Source organism: Meleagris gallopavo, chromosome 5, assembly GCF_000146605.3.
Source record: "Meleagris gallopavo isolate NT-WF06-2002-E0010 breed Aviagen turkey brand Nicholas breeding stock chromosome 5, Turkey_5.1, whole genome shotgun sequence".
Taxonomy (NCBI): domain Eukaryota; kingdom Metazoa; phylum Chordata; class Aves; order Galliformes; family Phasianidae; genus Meleagris; species Meleagris gallopavo.
Window position 1 is genome coordinate 4,000,069 of NC_015015.2, and position 20,006 is coordinate 4,020,074.

At 36.8% G+C, this 20,006-nt stretch overlaps 1 protein-coding gene across 1 annotated transcript in view; it reads right to left on the reverse strand.

Moving 5' to 3' along the window:
• Nucleotides 1-4,845: 4,845 nt before the first annotated feature.
• PRMT3 (protein arginine methyltransferase 3) overlaps nucleotides 4,846-20,006 on the reverse strand; it is a 52,325-nt gene continuing 37,164 nt past the window's right edge. The window contains exons 13-15 of the mRNA XM_031553396.1: nucleotides 13,368-13,418; nucleotides 13,082-13,169; nucleotides 4,846-5,408 (exon numbers count right to left, since the gene is read on the reverse strand). Coding sequence (XP_031409256.1) covers nucleotides 5,299-5,408; nucleotides 13,082-13,169; nucleotides 13,368-13,418 — 249 coding nt within the window. The 3' untranslated portion in view covers nucleotides 4,846-5,298. The remainder of the gene's footprint in view (nucleotides 5,409-13,081; nucleotides 13,170-13,367; nucleotides 13,419-20,006) is intronic.

Consider the following 20,006-nt stretch of genomic DNA (forward strand, 5'->3'; position numbering starts at 1 on the left):
ACACCAAAAATCCTGTTATTTATCACCAAACAAGCTTTCCTCCCCTCTCCCTCCCTAACCCAAACCATTTCCTATTCAAGAGAGTAAGCATAAAAATAATTATGGGTTATTAAAGCTATTTCAGTAAAGCAATATTTTCCTCAATATTGGTGCCTATCACTTTGCTAGCTCAAATAGCCCAAAGCACTTTATAACCTCCAGAGTTATTAACTTGCAAACTAATTACTGAATATCAGAAATGATCAATTTTTCAGGAATCTTGCTTAAAATGCCAGACTACATTCCTCAAATGTTAAAACTCACCTATTAGTTTTAACAGTGGACAAAAACGCTAACCACATGCAGACATTGATTTTATGTTCAATATTAACCACAAGAAAACATGAAATAAGCAAGATTAAGCCTTATTAATCAAAAAATACTTAATTGTTCCCCCAGCAAATCATGTTGCTGACAGGTTAAGATCTCAAGCAGTTGTATTTATATTCTACTTGTTTACAACAGTAAGAACATTCCATTGCAGTTCTCAAGATACAAACAGGTCTCCCTTATCTTCTTGGTGCTGGGGGATCTCAAGACAAATGCAACAGTTGCACACTAGTTAACACGGAACAAAGCCTTCCCTAACATGTAAATCCTGCTTTCCTGATATGGGCTTCTCTTGTTACAAAGAGTTATTTTGCAGAAGTTATCTTATCTACAAAACATTCACTGAATATAGTATTGGTCTATAAAGATTGTTATTAGTATATAGTATTTTGAAAATGCATAGTGCAAACTTGAAGATTTCAGAGCACTTACAGTATATTCATATATATTATGATGTTTACAGATGTAAACATTTCCATGACACTAACACTTGCTATTCCTAGCTGAAATTGTAGTTTGGCAAGCAAACATCTTTTCCAATTGACAGCCACTGACAGTTAGGGGAAAGGCCAACTTTCATCCTGTTGGGAAACAGACATGCTATTACCATCATGGATTCATCCGCCCTTTACTGTATGCCAATTCCTTAGTTATTTGAGGGGAGGGAGATATTCTTCATACATCTGATCACTGAACTGAAATTATGCTCTTTTTTTTTTTTTTTTTTATATCCTCCTACCTGCCCATCACAGACTAAATCACTTCTCTATTTCAGCACATTTTAGCAGTTCTCTGTTAGCAACAATAACTAATTCATAAGTTCCAGGGCCAAAACCTGTATCAACCCTCATCTGTACATGACTTATTGCATCAGCATCCTGTTTCTGCCATAGCTGCAGATCAAACACAGTCTGTACTGATTCCATCAGTATTGCTGATCGCTAAAGCAAAGCTTACATTTGTACACAATTTTTTGCATCTCTCGAGAATAAATTGCCCTTTTGACCCTTTTGTATGCAAGAGGCTACAGTGAGAATGGAAGCAGTCTTGCAAATGGGACAGACTTGGGTAAGTCAGAGTCTTCAGGAAACTTCAGTCATCAGAAATAAGGGAATACTTTAAGGTAGCACAAGAAACACAAGAGGAAGATTGAGTGGTATAAACAAGACAGCATCCAACCAGAAGTGGGGCTTGCTACATGAATTAAAAATTGCACTTGTACATCTCAGTATGCAGGAAGGAGAGGGAAAAGAGGTAAGAAAAAATTCTCAAGGAAAGAGAGGCAGACAAATAAATGCCAAGTTTGAATTTCAAATATAGACAAATATAATCCACAGGACACATTCATTTGTTATTTCTTTGTCAGGAAAAGATATAATGAGTTGCTACTAAGAAGAGAAATACTATGAGATAAATTAGCTCATTTTATTTCAGCTGGTCTGACAGACAAGCATCAGTGAAATTCAGCTTCTCTACAATTTCTTCTCATTCTTTTTCAAATACAGGTACACAAAAATCTAGTGTAGTATATCTGTCTGAAACTATGACTAACCCATTTTAAAAAAAAACAGTATGTGAATGACAGACAAATGATTGTCTGTACATTTCTAGAATTACAACTAGGATAGCATCTGGGCTGTATCATGATGTCATAGATGGAATTGAAAGAGGATGTATGTACAGCACCTTTGTCCTCAGAAGCACAGAAGTATGTACGGTACTGCAACTCTAGCTCAAAGAGTAACACCTTCATTTGCACCTTTGATCATATGCCTTAGGATAAAGGATTATCATCTCAGACTGCATGAATTCTACTCCCAGAAGTTACTTGTCACTTTTCTGCCTCCGATTTGTTTATTAGTCTCTTCAAAAAGAGTGTTTACTGATCCCATTTCCTAAACTATTGAATTCTCAGAATTACGATTAGAAAAGATAAATAACTGACTGTGCTCTTAGATAAATCCTGTACAATCCAATTCCTGGGTTGAGAAAAGCCACCTATAATTGATTGGTTCCTTCCACAGGATGCCGTGTGATGCTGCCTACTGAATCAATTTTCACCCACGTGTATTGGAAGTTCTTTGAAACAGCAATAGATTTATCACAGTAGCATCAATCTGCCTTTTAGTCATGCTACTTAACTGTTATGTTTGTTAACATCATTCACATCTCCCTCATATCTAGTCCCAAATGTGACAAAAAACAATGGTACTAGAAGAGAATCTTTCAAATCTGATTTTTTCAAATCTAAATACCGAACAGTGCCCTAATTCTTAACAATTATTACCATTTAGTCTTCCATCTCTGCATTCCAAGTGATTTGCATTCAGCTTTATCTGTTTCTGCTGGCTATCTGGACATGCACTGGTCATGCTGCTTCAACAGTGTAACTCCTCCTTAGTCCACCTCCTACTCTTTGATCCTGGAAGACATAATGACCAAATCTCCTCATCTTGATGCATTTTTGTTTGTTTTTTAATCAAAGCTAACATTTTCTTTTTCCTTTTAAAAATTGACTATTTTTTCATTATTCTCCCCTGCTACCAAAGATCAACAACTCTTTAAAGGCCTTTATACTGCTCTCCATTTCTGTTCCTTTTCTTCCTTGCTCTCTATCTCAACATTTATACAAACACACTCTACATTTCTACAAAATCTGGAGACTCACTGAAAAATGGAAGTTAGAAGGAACCTTGCAAGATTAGAGTCCAATATCTCAAAATTCAGTCATGCTTAAAGCACGAAACTTAACATGTGCATGAAACTCTCACAGTAAATTATGCACCAAATTCACATGCATATGCTTACAGCTTGATTGCCACAGTGCTGTGAATATCCACCCTATGACAGCTTCACTCAGTCTGTCAATAAATTGCCTTTCTACAACGCCTTGCAGCGGAGGACAAAATCAGCACCTCCTACCCTTCACATTTACTGCCTAACACTGATAACTATGTCACAGACTCCTTTATCAGTTCAAAGCTAACTGCTAAAATTTCATCTGCAAGATCAATTTTTCACATCAGAATGGCCAGGGTTGGAAGGGACCTCAAGGATCACGAATCTCCAACTCCCCTGCCACATGCAGAGCCACCAACCTCCCCATTTAATACTAGACCAGTTGCATAGTGGAACAGTTTGAGTTTCATTCCAAGCATTTTAACAAAAACAAACAACTTATTTTTGAAAGGAATGTATGTTACCAAACTAGAAAAATGGTGGCAGGTCACAGAAACCTATGCATCAACTATATCACTGTTGTGTGCTCACACTTGTCAAATACTACTGTGAAATAAATCATCCATCTTTATTTTTTATTCAATTGTCTCATTTATTTTTACAGTAAAGCCTACCTTGAAAACAAAATCCTGAAAATATATAGAATTTGTCAGTTGTGTGCCATCTCACTTCAGAAAACAGGCATCTAAACATCAGTAGAATAATGCATTCATTACTAGATGAACACAATAGCCAAGGTGTCAATACAGGTTTAAATTCTTTTGGTGGTCAAGCCCTTATTTAGGCTATTAAAATGAATTAACCAGACTAAGTGAACACACTGAACATTCTCATTAAGCTGCACAGATGAGCTGAGATCTTGAACATCTAATCAGGACATTTCAGGCTTTAATGGTAATTCATTAGTTTTCACACAGGAAAAAGTCCCCAGTCCTCCCAAGCACACAAAACGATTTGGATGCAGACGAGTAAGCTGTGTGTTTCCACAAGAGAGAATGAAATAGTGTTGAGATGGCACAGAAATCTACAAGGCTGTTTACAATTAAAAATGTGGTAGCACTGTACTAATTGTAGTTTCCTCCCAATACACATTTCACTGTGTGAAAAAAGTGCTGCCTTGCAAGAGAATTTCAGCTTCTGTAATACAAACTTCCACTCTTTTGCCAAATTGGCATAATCACTGATAACATTCTACTAACCTTTAGTTACAGGAAAAAGAAAAAAAAAAAGGAATTTCCCACACTACAATATCTAGTTACTCAAATTCTGTGGAGCAGAGTCCAAGGCAAAGAATCTCTGTTTCTTAGTCCTTCAAAAAACAAAACAAAACAAAATACTTTATAACAGCAGTTCAGAGGCAACTAGCAAAACACTGTCACCTTTGCTTCCTGAAATGGCTTTTGAATCAACATTCAGTATAAATATTGGTATACAACACAAGCACATTAACAGTTTAGTGTTAAACTACACTAGTGTTTGAACCAAGTGTGTTTAAACATCACGACACACACATCAATCTTTGACTTCACATTCAATCTCTGTAACCAGTCAAACCAAATGTGCTGTTGCAGCAACTGTTCTTAGCATTTTTTCCTAAAGCTGCAACAATATACAATTCCACCCACCCATGCTCCAGTAGGCTAATACAGAAAAAAAACCTTAGTCATAAATAAATGAGCCATCAATGGACAGATAAAAGAGTATCCAATTAAATGGGAAAAAAAGGAAACAGGCAACTGCATTATAAAACACACTCAGATCATTTATTTAGATTAATGTAACTGAAATGTGATACGACTTTTTATTCACAGAGTTGTAATAAAAATAAAATCTTTGGTGCTGCAAGCCTGCATTGGAATTCCAAATTTATTCTCATTGTGATTTTCTAGCTACTGCTGAGCTGCAGTGGCACAACATTTAACTGCTTTTTCCTTATTTAAAAAAAAATATATATATACTTTTTTTTTCTTATTCTTTAATGCTAAGAATTGCATTAATTAGAGCATCCAAAATTTCAATTCAAAATTTCCAAAACTCCCTCTCTCTCACATTTAAGTACACTTATCACACTGTTGTGTGCACACACATACAAAGTTCCACGAGTTTACCATTTTTGGCTTTCAGAAACAGCTACCAACAGTTAAATCTAACAGTTAAATAGGACATTTTTCATAGCTACACATAGAACTTTCACTGAAGACTGTAGGTCTGCTTTACATCCTTGACCAGAAGGGTTATAACGAGGGACCGTGGATCTTTTCTGTTTTTGCGGACTGTTATCTTTCCCCTCAAGGCCTCTCCTGCAAGAATGAATTAAAAAAAAAAAAAACATTAACATGCTTGCATTACTGTATCAGGTATGCTAAGAGGACAGATGCATTAAGTATGTTTATACTGCATGAGAAGTTGCTCTCAATTAATCAGGGTCTACAAAGGTTTCCTTTATGTTTTCAAAGCTCTAAACAACAACAGTCCTAACCATCTACAGTTAAACTGGTTGAGGTGTTGAGTCATACAGATGCTTTATCTCTCGGCTGACCCACCACGTGCTCAAGCAAGACATTGACTTTGAGGTCTACAAGAATTTATTCAATGGCTTTCATTCAGGTATTCAAAAGGTCATTTGTGCCTCAGACTTATATGCATAAGTTCTTGTGAAAACTCAGGAATGACAAACGCTGTTTCAATAGCCTGGCTCAAGCTTTACAACCAACCTACAAGTTACACTCTTTTTACATTTAGAAAACTACACATCAGTCAATATTCTACTAAGTCAATTTAAAAAATCCACAATTACAAATGTTGCTTCATATCCTAAGGAAATATTACCTATAAGGGACTTTTAGTCACATTTTAAATGAGCTTACCAAGCAGATATCTCAATGTCACAACTTTTGTGAAGATTGCTGCTTCTGGATATTAGTAAAAATTAATCCCCATTTATTTTCAGTTCTTAACAAGGCTTGTACTTTCAGTTATATTAGCAAGCATGTAGGAAATCCACTCCGACATTTCACACCTTAATTTGGAAAACTCAATGCTCAAAGTCCACAGCATTACATTCTCTGCTACTCTTCTTTTAGTCCTTGCTCCATTCACTTCCATGCCTCACGCCCACCACACTCATTGTTGCTTTCTTACCATGATTTTAAAAGCTACTGTTTGTGACCTGCTAAGGAGCTGAAAAAAGAATTGCAAAAATGGTTTCATAGTTTACAGAGACAGATTTCCCTGGTAGAAGAACAAGTCAGAGAAAAAAAGCATTATAGCTTCTCTTCAGTGGGAAAATTTAAGCTAGTTTGAACATAAAAACATTTTCAGAAATGCACAGCAAAATTCACTACTTTGTGTTAAAGTTCCCTAATACCAAAGGTTTTTGAAACTGTATAGACTGAAGAAAAGAATCTCTACAAGCAGAATTAAAATTCTGTGACTTAAATCAGCCCAGACTGAAGTCTTGACACATAAAACATTTTAATACAAAGCAATACAACGAATGAAGCAGAGATCTAAATATAATTTCAAAAAATATGGCTGACTTCACAGATCAGAATTCTCAGATTGTGTTTATATGACAATTTCTGAAACAAAGCATTTTTCTCAGCTATTTTCATGCAGTAACCACATTAGATCTGCCTTTCTAAACAATCTTTTCTGAGGGCTGAACTAAGCAGCAGCACTGCAACCAAGTAACAGAAAGGTAGTTCTGAACAATTAATCAATGTCACATAGATATAAGATGACTGATGTTTTTTCACCATTGTCCTCTCCTACAAGCTGCCTGGAGGAAGCTGTCTGTGGGACTCAGCTGCATCACCTTGCTCTTATCACGCTTAGCTGAATGCAAGTAAACTACACAGTGCCACTGCAGTTTGATTAGGACAAAACTGAATGCATTATGATCCCCTTCCAGCATTTTTATTAGACTTTGCTAAATCCTGAGCTTTGTCCAAAAAGAAAAAAATGAAGAATTCAGCAGAACTGCTGTAGAAGCTTGCTAGCACTGAATAGGAGAAAATAAACAAACAAAAAAATCCCTACTTCTATACTGACCCGCTACCAAGTAACAAAGCTCATTACATGCTCTACAGAACACTCTGTACACATGCTAACCCTTAACACTCCTGATCATTTATTTTGGTTCCTACTTTCATCACTACTGAAATCATAAGCAATCATAACTTTTAATTACGTCTGTGCAACAAAACCACCCATACAGCGATTCTGTGAGATAAGACACTTCCCAGTGCAAGAGCCTCTACCACTAAGTTATTTAGGCTGAGCAACCAGTATTTTTCAGTTTATAACTTGATTCATCTGATTTGACTGAACCTGAAGATTTTGTGCAACCTTCTGCATATATATCCATAATACCTATGTAAAGCTTGAAATGATCCATGGCAATGAGCTTGCAATGTGAAGATCTTCTCTGTCTTTTAATACAGCTTGGTATCCTCTCACCTTTTGTGAGAATGGAACGAACAAATGAAGGCAGGCAGCAATCAAGATCTTTCAAGGCTTTTTTCTTTTCTTTTTGTGGAAGAGTTTAATGAAACTAATGGTGAGGCAAGTATGAACGTGGTACTTAAAGCATCCTTTATTCTGACCCCCTGTTAAAGCTTGAGATCCTCAACTTCAAAGATCTTAAGATCTGTCAAAGAAAAATCTCACTGAAATTGTTTCAAATAGAGCTCTTACAAGACTGCAGTAGACTTGTGCTAAAGATGCCCTAACTACCCAACTGCCATTGAGAAATATCTTTAGAAATCCTTGCTCTAAGGCTGTGACAGTCCCCTACACAGCAATAACCACAGGCTTGAAAGAAGTAGACATTTATGTATTAACAGTGAGATTTGACACCTCTCTTAAAGATAAGTTCTCACACAAGACTGACATTTTAAGCAAAATCTAGTTTTCCTCTCTATTTTAAACAAACTGGAGTCACTATCTTAAGCAACACTGAGGCCTAGCAAGTAACTGAAAAAAAAGCAAGCATCTCTTCAGAGGAGTTGGCTAGAAAGCAGTTTCCATATATCATCCATCTTCTGAAAACGAATAGGAACAATGAAAGGTAGAAATCATTTCTTGCAGAACAGAGAGCATTTCCCTTAAACTCAATAACTTGTCCTTAATCTCCCCATTCATCCAAGTAATCCACAGGCACCTACAGCTGTAGGTGAAACCGTCACCTTCCCATTTGGCCACGTCACTTACTGAATCACCAACTCAATCTCCAATGAGCAGTTTCTGAATTGAGCAGAAATCACTGGCTTCCAGTATTATTCATCTCCTCTGTGACATTATTCTTATACAGTTGGTTTAGTTTAAATGCTTTTCTGTCTCTTCATTCTTCAGCCTGTTGTGAAACTACCTGTGCTTTCCTGTCATACATGAGCCTGTTTTTTGGCGTACTTCTGAACCAAATTGTTGTTTCAACACCCCAGGTCAAAACTGAAACTAAAAAAAAAACTAAAACTAAATCTAAAGAAGTCTACGCAGCATGTTAAGTAAGTTAAGACAGCCTAGTATGACTGCCTAACATCCACAACCCACATCTGGCAGTGCAAAAATTCCCAATGTAGATCAGGCAACAGAAACACTTTGCCACAATGGACTGTGAGTACCATGCATAAAGTGGAGATGTAGGAGCCAAACTAACTTACCTAGAACTAGTCTCAAGTCACTACATCTTATAGTAGAGATTCATCATGTGGCCTGTCTCAATCTTTCTCTCAGCAGTTGGAATAAAACTCTGAGAAAACCATACTATTGCTGCCATGTGTAGCATATCTCCTTGCAATTTCAGACTGTGCAAAAGGAAACACAGTGTGGCACAAGAAGTTTGTGCAAACTTTATTGTATAGTTACAGAACTTCTATTTCCTTTCAGTGATAAGAGATTCTGCCCACTCTGTGCCTGAAATACACATTTACAGATTCTTCTGACAAGTCAGCAGGATAATTTTAAGCAGCAGACTTCACGAGTTACATCATAAGATATGGAATATCTAGTCTGACCTCAAGATCCAAGTTTTAACAATTACTAGATATCAAATGCAAAACATTTTTGGAGATACTACTTGTAAGTAAACAAGTGACTGTTCTAAAGACACCACACTGAAACCGTAGACAGGCAAAACAAACAATAAAATGCCAATTAGGAACCAAATTACCCCACTGGGATACATAATACTGAAGTATTTCAGTATAAGATCTAAACACTCAGACAGTCTAACTGCCAGCATTGTTTTTGTGTTGTTTTTTTTTTATTTTTATGTTTTTCAGTTTGTAAATTTACAAACAGCTAACCAATTATAGAGACTGGGGAGTTAAAGATAATCAAGGATTTTATGGGGGGTTGGTCATGTAAGCCCGTCTATTTTGCTGTGCTAGCCCCTTGTAGCTCCACTGATAAACAAATCAAGGCTTTATTTCCACTGCAAGGCACTATCAAGAACACAAAATGCCGACAATATGCTGTTTTATTGCTAATAGAATTTGCTTGCATATAGATATGGGTTTTAACTTAATGCACTGTTACTGAACAGATTCAGTCACCCCTTTAAATAAAAAGCTTACAAAAATGATTTGATTTAGTAAATGCTTGGGACAACCAAACGAAAATGATATGCTGTACATATTTTTCTGCTTCTAAGATGAAGTAGGAATATCTCAACAAACAATGAAAGGAAAAGATTTGGAACATTTGTAAGAGAATGGCATGGCTCTGGCATCTGAATTTCCATTTTTAAAATAAAGACTTTTTCAAGCTATTACAAGAGCTGCTGTGAAAAGCCTTGTACTCCGTAGGGAGTCCACAATACAATACTCTTGTTCGAGAAAAAACAGTTTTCTGGCAATAAAGTATCACGTGGCTTCTTTATTTCCACTGTACGCTAAGCAGTTAAAGTCTATCCAACATGCTGATGCCTTTTTTGGTCATCACACATCAGTTTCAAGTCTGCCAGGCCAGTCTGTGAGGAGGAAAACTAGTTCTTTGAACACACACCTAGGAAGAGACTTCCCCCACTCCTAAAATAAATAAAATCAGCAGAAATTATCCATTAAAACTATGCACAAAGCACTCTGTCATGTTTACTTATCAAGCCAAAATGCAGTAGCAAAGCAGACGTAGCAGGTGTAATTTTTTTGTTCCAGTCTCCACACCTTTGGATCTAGGTTAAGCCTCTCTTATTTCCTCTCTCAGAGGATATGCAAACACTACACAGCTAGCAAAGGCTGCAGCAGGAATGGCAGAGCAGGGAGAATTAATTACAAGCCCCATCCTTTATCTTGTAATGGCTTGATTCTGTTACCATTAGAATCAAGACCAAAATATTCAATCTTTTTTATGACTGAGAAAATAGATCTACTTATACAACAAATAACCTGGAGTCAAAGAACTGAAAAAAATTAAGAGGGTTAACATGGCAGAACAAAAGAATTCTGCTATGGCATGAAGCAGCATTTCTCTGATAAACACCCAGCAGGTTCAGATACCTGTAAGCTCAACCAATTTTGCAGAGCAAATCCAAACACTTGGTGGTTTTACAACCACTTCAGGCTTATCCCCAACAGCTGTAAAGCATCTGATAGAACTAAAGTCGATTTTACTATTTTGGTCAGAATTGGAAATCTGAAGAAACCATTCTTCTTTACTGGAAAACAAAACAAACAAACAAACAAAAATCATGATATCCAGAAGACATATTTACTGAACAGGAGAATGTATTACATGTATTTTAAACCAACAAATCTCTGTTTCGTGGTCCATTATAACACTGGAAGCAAGTGTCCCCACTGCACCATAATAAATCAGTCAGTATTTAAGCCAAATACTTAAGTAAGCAACTCTGTCTTTAAAACGCTTTTAAAAATTGAACAAAATTTGAAATTGGACCATGTGGCATATCCTGTGTGCTGGTTTACCCCTTTTGCCTTCCTTAATTGAATAAGGACTACACTTGGCTATTTTTTAAGCATGCACTTAAAGTAACATGACTTGGAAAAAAGAAAAAGATTTTTGGAATGCTAAAGGAGAAGACAACAGTTATATAGAAATAAAGCAACATTCTTATGTAAGTATAAGGGAACACTCTCTGCCCTGATGGACTTATATCTTCCATGAACAACAAATATCCCACAGAAATTAATAATAGAATTACAAAAGGAGAAGGAGAAGGGTCCAAGCTTCTCTCAGAACCTTGCACTAAAAATGACAGCTCCCTAAACCAAAATGGTAATTCTCAAGAAGATATAAAATTAGATGGAATGAATAAAAGGTGAAGGGGGGCTTAACAATAAAGAGAAGGAAGCAAATAGAAAGAAAAGAGAAACATGGCAATAGCAAGATTTGTTACTGTTATAATTTAAAGAAATGTGAGCTAATAAGGAGAAAGGAAAAAATTATGACAAAATTGGCCTTGAAGGTCAACCAGATTGCGTTCACTGCTTCAAAGCACACCATTTCTGCAGTTGTCTTGAGAAAGTCGTGGCAAGTAGACAAAAATTCTAGAACCAGACACACCTCCCAGTAATTTCAGAAGTTTTGTAAATGTCAAATGATCTATGTAATATTTAATAATGTGCACATTCCAACAAATGTCACTGCACTTTTAAAAAATTCCCTTCACACCCTGTGACATTGAAATGTAATGAACTGCAGCACAGAGACCTTAGCCAGCCTCATCTAGAAAGAGAAGCTGAACAGAACACAAGCCAAGCACAAATGCACCCAAGTACCTGTGCACCCCAAGTAGCAACAGGATTTAAGAATATGCAAATATAAGTTATTTAAGAACATAAATCCAAGCATGACAAAAATGATTTGCCATGTAAAATAGATCACTGTGCCTTTAGGAAAGGAGCACCTGGTAAAAAGCTCTGATGGTAACAAGCTACCTCAGTACTTCTCCACATCACCATTAAGCCTCTTGACTTCAGTTTATTTTGCAGAATCCACATAAGTTTCTGCACACTTCTCCCTCAATATGCCTGGTCTGCTTATAAACTTTTCCATCTGAGGCCACATATTACCATGAGTTTATTAGCTGATAGAAGAACGGAACCCCACTGCCAGATCCTCTTTATCCTGATAGCCTGTAAAAAACCACGGCCTTCAATATGAGTAACGTTGCTTTGATGCATGTTTCTCTGCTGCACAACTATTCCTTGATGGTAACAGGCATGTTGCTGTGTTTACAAGGCAAAGAGTATTTGACTACTTGCATGGAAAGTTACTTTCAAAACTTAATAAATACAGCTAATTAAAACCACTAATAAATATCAGTTTAGTCCTCCAAACTTCACTTCAGCAATTCATTGTCTGAACTTTGGGTTATTCCTGATGACAAGAAAAGCCTTCTTACTTTCTTCACATCTAAGCAACATGGAGCAAATTAAGGTACCTATCAAGTTTATTTCAACATTCAGCATACCCAAATGACATCCTCCATACTTCAATGGGTCATGGCTGTGAGTTCTCTGAAACCATTTTCTATTTACAGAGTAATTCCATAGCTCCAGGTACCAGACTCATCCACGTGCTCATGATTCATATTAACAAATACAGCAAAGTTTATGAGCGGTACAAGAATTTCCATGCAACACTGATACTTAAGGAAACAACTAACATCAAAATTATAAGAACATTAACATCACTCTGGTCTTGAATTTTTCTTGCATCAGAGAAAAATCATTTGAAGCACAAGTAAGATTTGTCATTAAAAACACTGTAAGTACTGGATATATGCCTATTTATGTATACATTTGCCATTAAATTTGTGGAATATATAGATATTGCTCACTGCTTGCTTAAGCAAAAAAAAAAAAAAAAACCTTAAAGATTGGCTAAAAGACTTTATTAATAATCCTTTTTAATGCTTGCATAATCCTTGAAATGTTTTAGATTTACATTTAATGTTAATACCAGTATAGCACAACTGCTGTTGCACAAGGACTGAATTTAAATATACCTGCTTCTACAGGAATTGGTTCCTCCAGAAGAAAAACTGTTTGTTTCCAGTGTGTTTTGGTACACAGGGGACCAGTTGAAAACAAGACCTGTATGGGAAGAGTTCAAGAGTTTGATTAGAGAACAACATTTTTAATATCAGACTACATCAATCAATTACTAAACACACATGCATATGAGTGTTTGCTACAGCAAAACAGACTTGCTGCCAAACACTTCGACACAGAGAAAGAGCTCAAAAAGTATTTCCTCTTGAAGTTATTTTTAAAACGCATACCACCACATACCTTGTTGTGACAGTCCTTCTCAAAAAATATATCGAAATAACCTGCAATTGCCTGTAAACAAAATACAAATAAGATGAAGAACGCCGATAAAAAAAAATATATAAATATATAAAAAATATGGATGCATAATCTGAATGATAGCTAATTCATTCTTGTATTTTTTTCTTTCTAGTCTAAATCCAGAACAGATAACATGGTGGCAAATATATCTTACAGCAATAAAACATTTATGTTGAATTACCTGCTTCAGGTTTTCAACTAATGGCTCTAGAGAAGTTTAGAAAGCTCAGAAATGAACCAAGGATACACTAAGGGACCTTCAAGACAAATGAATAACAGATGTTGGAACTGCCAACTCTCCCATCCCTTAAGCAAAAGGTCCTATCACACATTCAGTGCTGAGAATCTCATTCTCAGTTGAATTATATCCTTGTCTAAAATATGCCTTTTTCAGTGAAGATTGAGAAGTTTGACACAGTTTTATTGACCCATCAAGACTACTTTTACTGATGCAGAATCTTTTCTGGATACTAGTCAGATATCTAAGCCATAAAAATACCTCTTAATCATTACATCAATACTGTTGGTATGCTTGTAAATAAAACTTAAGATATGATTACTTAGGGATAAGGAAAGATAAAGGTTGAAATAACAAAAATGCATTAAGAATTGATGGGAAAAAAACTGGCTTCCAAAGAAAATGAGACTACCGAGTTAAGTTTTCGAGCAGAAAGCAAAAACAGTGCCCTAAACTCCAAGGAGAAATATCACAGCTAGGGTGGATGCAAACAGCTAGGCACTCGGCAGCAAGAAGTAACATCTGAGAAAACATCCCCAGACAAACATTTTTACCGTCACAAGCAAAGAAACCATCCCTCTGCTACCTGCTTGTTTCCTGTGCTCAGGGATAGAGGACTTTGTATGACTTCTATAAAGAATCAGGACAAATAAACATTTAATTCCTTGCATTACTAATGTTGTCCCAAACTAAAAAACTTAAAACACTGCCCTTGACTATCTAAATCAAGAGGTTAAATCAGTGATAATTAGATATCACAAGGTCTACCATATGCAGGGTTCCAGGGATTCTACATTGTTTTCTACATCAATTCATTAAATTACTTTTTGCAGCATTCTAAAATGAATCCATTCCCTTCAATACTGAAACTGAAATAATTGTTGAGCCAGAAAAAAGACTTAAAAAAGAACACAAGACTTTTGTTGTGACTGTAAAGCCATTGATCCAGGAAGCGTGTATTTACCACTACAAAACAAGTTTAAGATCAAACTTGCAGAATAATTTAATTTTGGCACTTAATAGAAATCACTTGGTCTCATACCAAAGACAGAGGGAGTACACAGAGCATTTCCACATGTAGGTTTGATAAGTAGCAAAATAGAAAATATTCTTTTCTCAAATTCTCAACAGGTTCCCATCTTGAATTTTCCTACAACTACCAAGCCAAAAACAATGTAACGTTTTCTTTCTTATTTTTATTTTCCATAGATGAGAACTTGTATATATATTACCAAACCAATGTTTGTTATCACAGGTCTTAGAATTAGCAACTTTGTCAAAATCATCTGGAGATAAAAAAAATTGTCCCTTCGGAGAACAGGCTGAGAACAAGAATATAATTCCATTATTTGAAACTGTATGGTGGTGCTTCTATTTATTCTTTCTTCAAATAAATCATTGATCTAAATACCTCAAAACAAATTGAGTTATCATCACTAATGGCATTTTCTCAAACCTGCACTCATTTTTCCATAAAATTACATTACACTACTAATAAAAATATTAATATCTAGAGCAGGTTTTATTAAAACACCTTTTGTCTTTGTTTATAGAGAAACATTTCTCTTCATGCATTTTCAAAAATAACCATACTGTATTTAGAATACCACTTGATCTACTTTCTCACAGATTTCCCCCAGAGTTGTCCCTCACAGCAAAGTCAAAGTCCCGGAAATTCACTACTGAGTTTTATGCTTCTGATAAGAAGTCAAAATACCCAGTAATGCAACACTGTGACTTTGATTACAATCTTTTCAGGTGCTAATACATCTTCTCTTCCATTTTAATTTCTACTATTTATTAGTAGAAGTTGGTGCTCTGTTACTGAAATGCACAATAAATATGTTCTGCGTTTAAGTGCATTTTACTGAAATAATTCAAAGTACAAAGTTCAAAGCATTTTCAGGTGATTTCACTTTAGAACATTACCACACATTGCAGAAACTACAACAGTTATTCACAAACTTCTTTTAAATATGCACTACTACAAAGAAAGCAATTTCCAGTGCCTGCAAACTGAAGGAAGAGTAAGTCCTCCCTTTTTGCAGTAAAATTTAATCACAGAGCTAATCAGCAAAAAGGTAAGGAAAAAATCACTGTGCACACACGCAGTAATCCCATGGACAAGGGCATATTAAAATGAAATAAAGGGCCGACCAGATTTTAATGAAAGATGTAAAAATATTTTAAAAAATAACTTGAAAAAAAATTTGTAGTCAAACTAAAAGGAACAAGACAATAATGCCACTGTAAATGTTAGGTGATAGGTGACATTTTGTAACTACTGCATTGGTTTCTTTTGTTTTAAGCATAATGATAACAGTTATTTCTTCCACTGCAGTTTTGTTTTTGCTCAACCTTTGACAGATCATTTACAACTTCACCAGGCATCAACCATTAAGAACTTCTCTGGCAGAAGCTTTCAAATATCAGTCTCTTGAATATTGTACAACAAAAATGATGGCTTTTAAACTGGTAATAAATAACTAAAACTCTACTTAGACACATGTTCCAGCCTCGAAGGATGCTAAATATAAGAAATGATGCAGAAATATTATTCTTCCTGCTTTCAAATAGACTGTCAGAAAGAAAGCAGAGTCATGAGGACAAAAACCACAACCTCAGAATAAACTCCCCACAATTAGCTAGGGACCTAAGAAAGTTAACTACAGAGCTAAAGAAATAATTAGGAACAGATTTGCATTACTGAGATGGCAAAGGCTAGCAAAAGTTTACTCAACAGTTTTAAAAATATATTCTTGAAAATATTACAGTATCCAGTAACCTCTCTCAGTTTCATCCAACCCAGGTTTTGACAAAAAATTCTCAGAATAGCTTAAGGTCTTCCCCCATCATTGAGGGATTCTAAGGTCATGCAAGCGTATGAACTGTAAATGAAGCACTTCCTCTCAATGCGACTCATTTCTTCAACAGATTTTCTCCCCTCACAAGTGATTTATCTTAAACCAATTTTTTTTAATTCATATAAGATGTACAAAATACATTTTAAGATCATAAAATCTTTAAGAGCTGTAATAGGTGTACATATTCTTCACTTATATTCTTCAATTTGCAGCCCTTAGCTGAAATGGGAAGAAGAGACCAAATTTTAATTCAGACATATCTGAACAGTAGGCTTATTCCATAATGACTGTCTGTTTTGTGCAGCTTTTTAACAGGATAAAACAAATGAGATTGCTTGACTCCTTATGGGAACTCAAAGGCAACCTTACCAATTCACTTAGGAACAAGGAAATTAAAAATTATCATCACCGCTATCACCTTCAGTGAGTAATTCATCATTCTTGCTCTTCACTAGTATCATGTTCCAACAGTGAGCGGCTACAACAAATACAATTAGACAGCTGGCCACAGAAGTGGGAGATAATGTGCTTTTGATGGAGTTTATCCAAGCATGGAGATGGAATGTTTGTAATCCACGCGGCAGAGTTGCTGCCTTTTTATCACAGTAAAAAATAAAAAGCACTCGCTACGAAAAGAATTTTTTTGTGTTTTAAAAGGAATACTAATCTGGATACCAGTGAAGAGGAGATTATCGATTAACTGAACAGATCATAAGGCCAAATCCTGCTTTGTACGAGGATATTGTGGTCTTTAAGGCAGCAGACATTCAAGGTGTGTTTTGCAGCGGTACCAAAGTCAGACTTCCAACTCACAACTAAAAAAATGTATTTCCTCAATTAAGATTTAGATGCTAATGCTCATTTTTGGCTCCCAAGTGCAAGACTGGACATTACGGACTGAACTGCCTAACATAGAAGACTTAAACACAGATTTTCTTAACTCAAAACAATTTTCAAGGCAACTTAATTTCCTTTTTCTCCTGAAGGTTTTAATACATCAGTCACGTCCTGTGGTTCATTATCCTTCTTTCATACCCTTCTTCCCTCCAACTTCTTATACACATCCCCTGCTCTTTGACAACATCTCCTGGGAGCAATGAAGAGATACTGCCATTTTCCTCCCAAGGGATATTGTTATTCAGCTAGGAAAGATCAACAATGATGGACTCACAGGGGAAACACTCGCAAACAAAAGAGGAAGTTTGTCAAATTGATTTCTACACTGAGGGTAATCACCATTATATTTTATCTCAAAAGCACACACAGTGATCAACTCAGAATACAATTAATGCAATACTTTCCCAACAGCATCTACTAACTGATATTAGCCAGATGTCTCATTGAAATCAGCAGTGACAAACCCTAATTCATTACCACAAAAATACACTTTCACAGACTAATTAAATTTATTTTTGGCCATTATCTTCGTAAGACCGAAATAAAGCCAACATGCACTTAAAAGTGCTTTGAGTCTATCATGTACAATGATTCCAAACAACTGCTTCATGGTTTTGTTAGCTTCAGGCTTTGAAATCTTACTACTTCTAGGACACCACTAGGATACTACTAAGAAGAGAGTGTTAAGTAGCAAACCATAGCAGAAAAAGAAAGGAAATATGAATACTTACTCTGAGGAAAGCTTAGACTCCTCCCATCCCAAAATAACTTCTGAAACACTAAGCACCACATACCAAACAATTCAAAAGAACTAAGAATGAATAAATTAAGAAGAGGTCAATTGCTCTGTTGAGGCTGAAAGTAAACAATTTCAAAAAGTAACTACTAAAGGAGAAAAAAACTGGGAAGAAACCAAAGTCAGAGTTTAGATATATTAAACATCTTACCACTATACTTAAAAGGACTGCCTATGCTTGAGGTCCTTAGGGTGCTCAAAATCATAATGAAAATAAATGCACTGATTAGTTGGTAAAGAGACTGCATAATTAGTTTGATTCCTGTCAATTTTTACTACTTAACGTCTGTCACTGCAGAAATGGAAACAGGTTGATGGGAAGAAGCAGCAGACTGCAAGCTAAAAGTTTATTTCTCCAATGATTAGCACTACATTGCAAGCTGCAACCGGCTGAGGCTACAATTCCTTGCTCTGTGTACTTACTATGCTTCTGCAAAAACAATTTTAGCAAAAGCCACAATGCTTTCCACTGCTGATACATTTCTACAGAATGATGTCAATTGTACAACCACTGTAGTATCGTAGAATTAAGTAACATGCAAACCCACGCCCCATAGCCCAAATAACAGTGCAAACTAGTAACTGATCTACTACAGGATTCACAAAATATTAATGTAATCTACCTGGACTTCTGCAAGGCTCTTGACATGGTCCCTCACCACATCCTTCTCTCTAACTTGGAGAGATGAGGAAGTGAAGGAAAGACTGTTCAATGGATTAGGAATTGGCTGGCTGGATACAGGCAAAGGGTTGTGATCAATGATTCTGTGTCAGGGGTTGGTCTTGGGACTATCTTCAGTCAATGACAGTATCTTCATCAACGACAGAGATGATAGCATCAAGTTCACCCTCAGCAAGCCTGCAGATGACACCAAGCTGAGCGGTGCAGTTGACAGACTGGAAGGAAGGGAAGCGATCCAGAGGGACCTGGACAGGCTGGAGAAATGGGGCCGTGGGAACCTGATACGGTTCAACGAGGCCGAGTGCAGGGTGCTGCACTTGGGTCGGGGCAATCCCAGGTATTTATACAACCTGGGAGAAGAAACCCTTGAGAGCAGCCCTGCAGAGAAGGACTTGGGGGTCCTGGTGGACGAGAAGCTGGGCATGAGCCAGCAGTGTGCACTTGCAGCCTGGAAGGCCAACTGTGTTCTGGGCTGCATTAAAAAAGGGGTGGCCAGCAGGGAGAGGGAGGCGATCGTCCCTCTGTACTCAGCTCTTGTGAGGCCCCATCTGCAGTGCTGCGTCCAGGCCTGGGGCCCCCAGTACAGGAAGGACGCAGAGCTCTTGGAATGAGCACAGAGGAGGACACTAAGATGATCAGAGGGGCTGGAGCACCTCTTCTATGAGGAAAGGTTGAGGGAACTGGGCTTGTTTCTCTTAGAGATCTGGGGAGACCTCATTTTGGCCATTCCAATATTTGAAAGGAGCATATAAACAGGAAGGAAAATGGCTGCTTATGAGGGTGGATAGTGATAGGACAACGAAGAATGGTTTTAAACTGAGACAGGGGAGGTTTGGGTTAAATATTAGGAGGAAGTTTTTCACTCGGAGGGTGGTGACAGACTGGAGCAGGTTGCCCAAGGAGGTTGTGCATGCCCCATCCCTGGAGGCATTCAAGGCCAGGCTGGCTGTGGCTCTGGGCAGCCTGGTCTGGTGGTTGGCGACCCTGCACATAGCAGGGGGGTTGGAACTAGATGATCATTGTGTTCCTTTTCAGCCCAGGCCATTCTATGATTCTATGATTATGATTCTGTGTAGAAATAAAAAGTAGATGCAAACCAGAA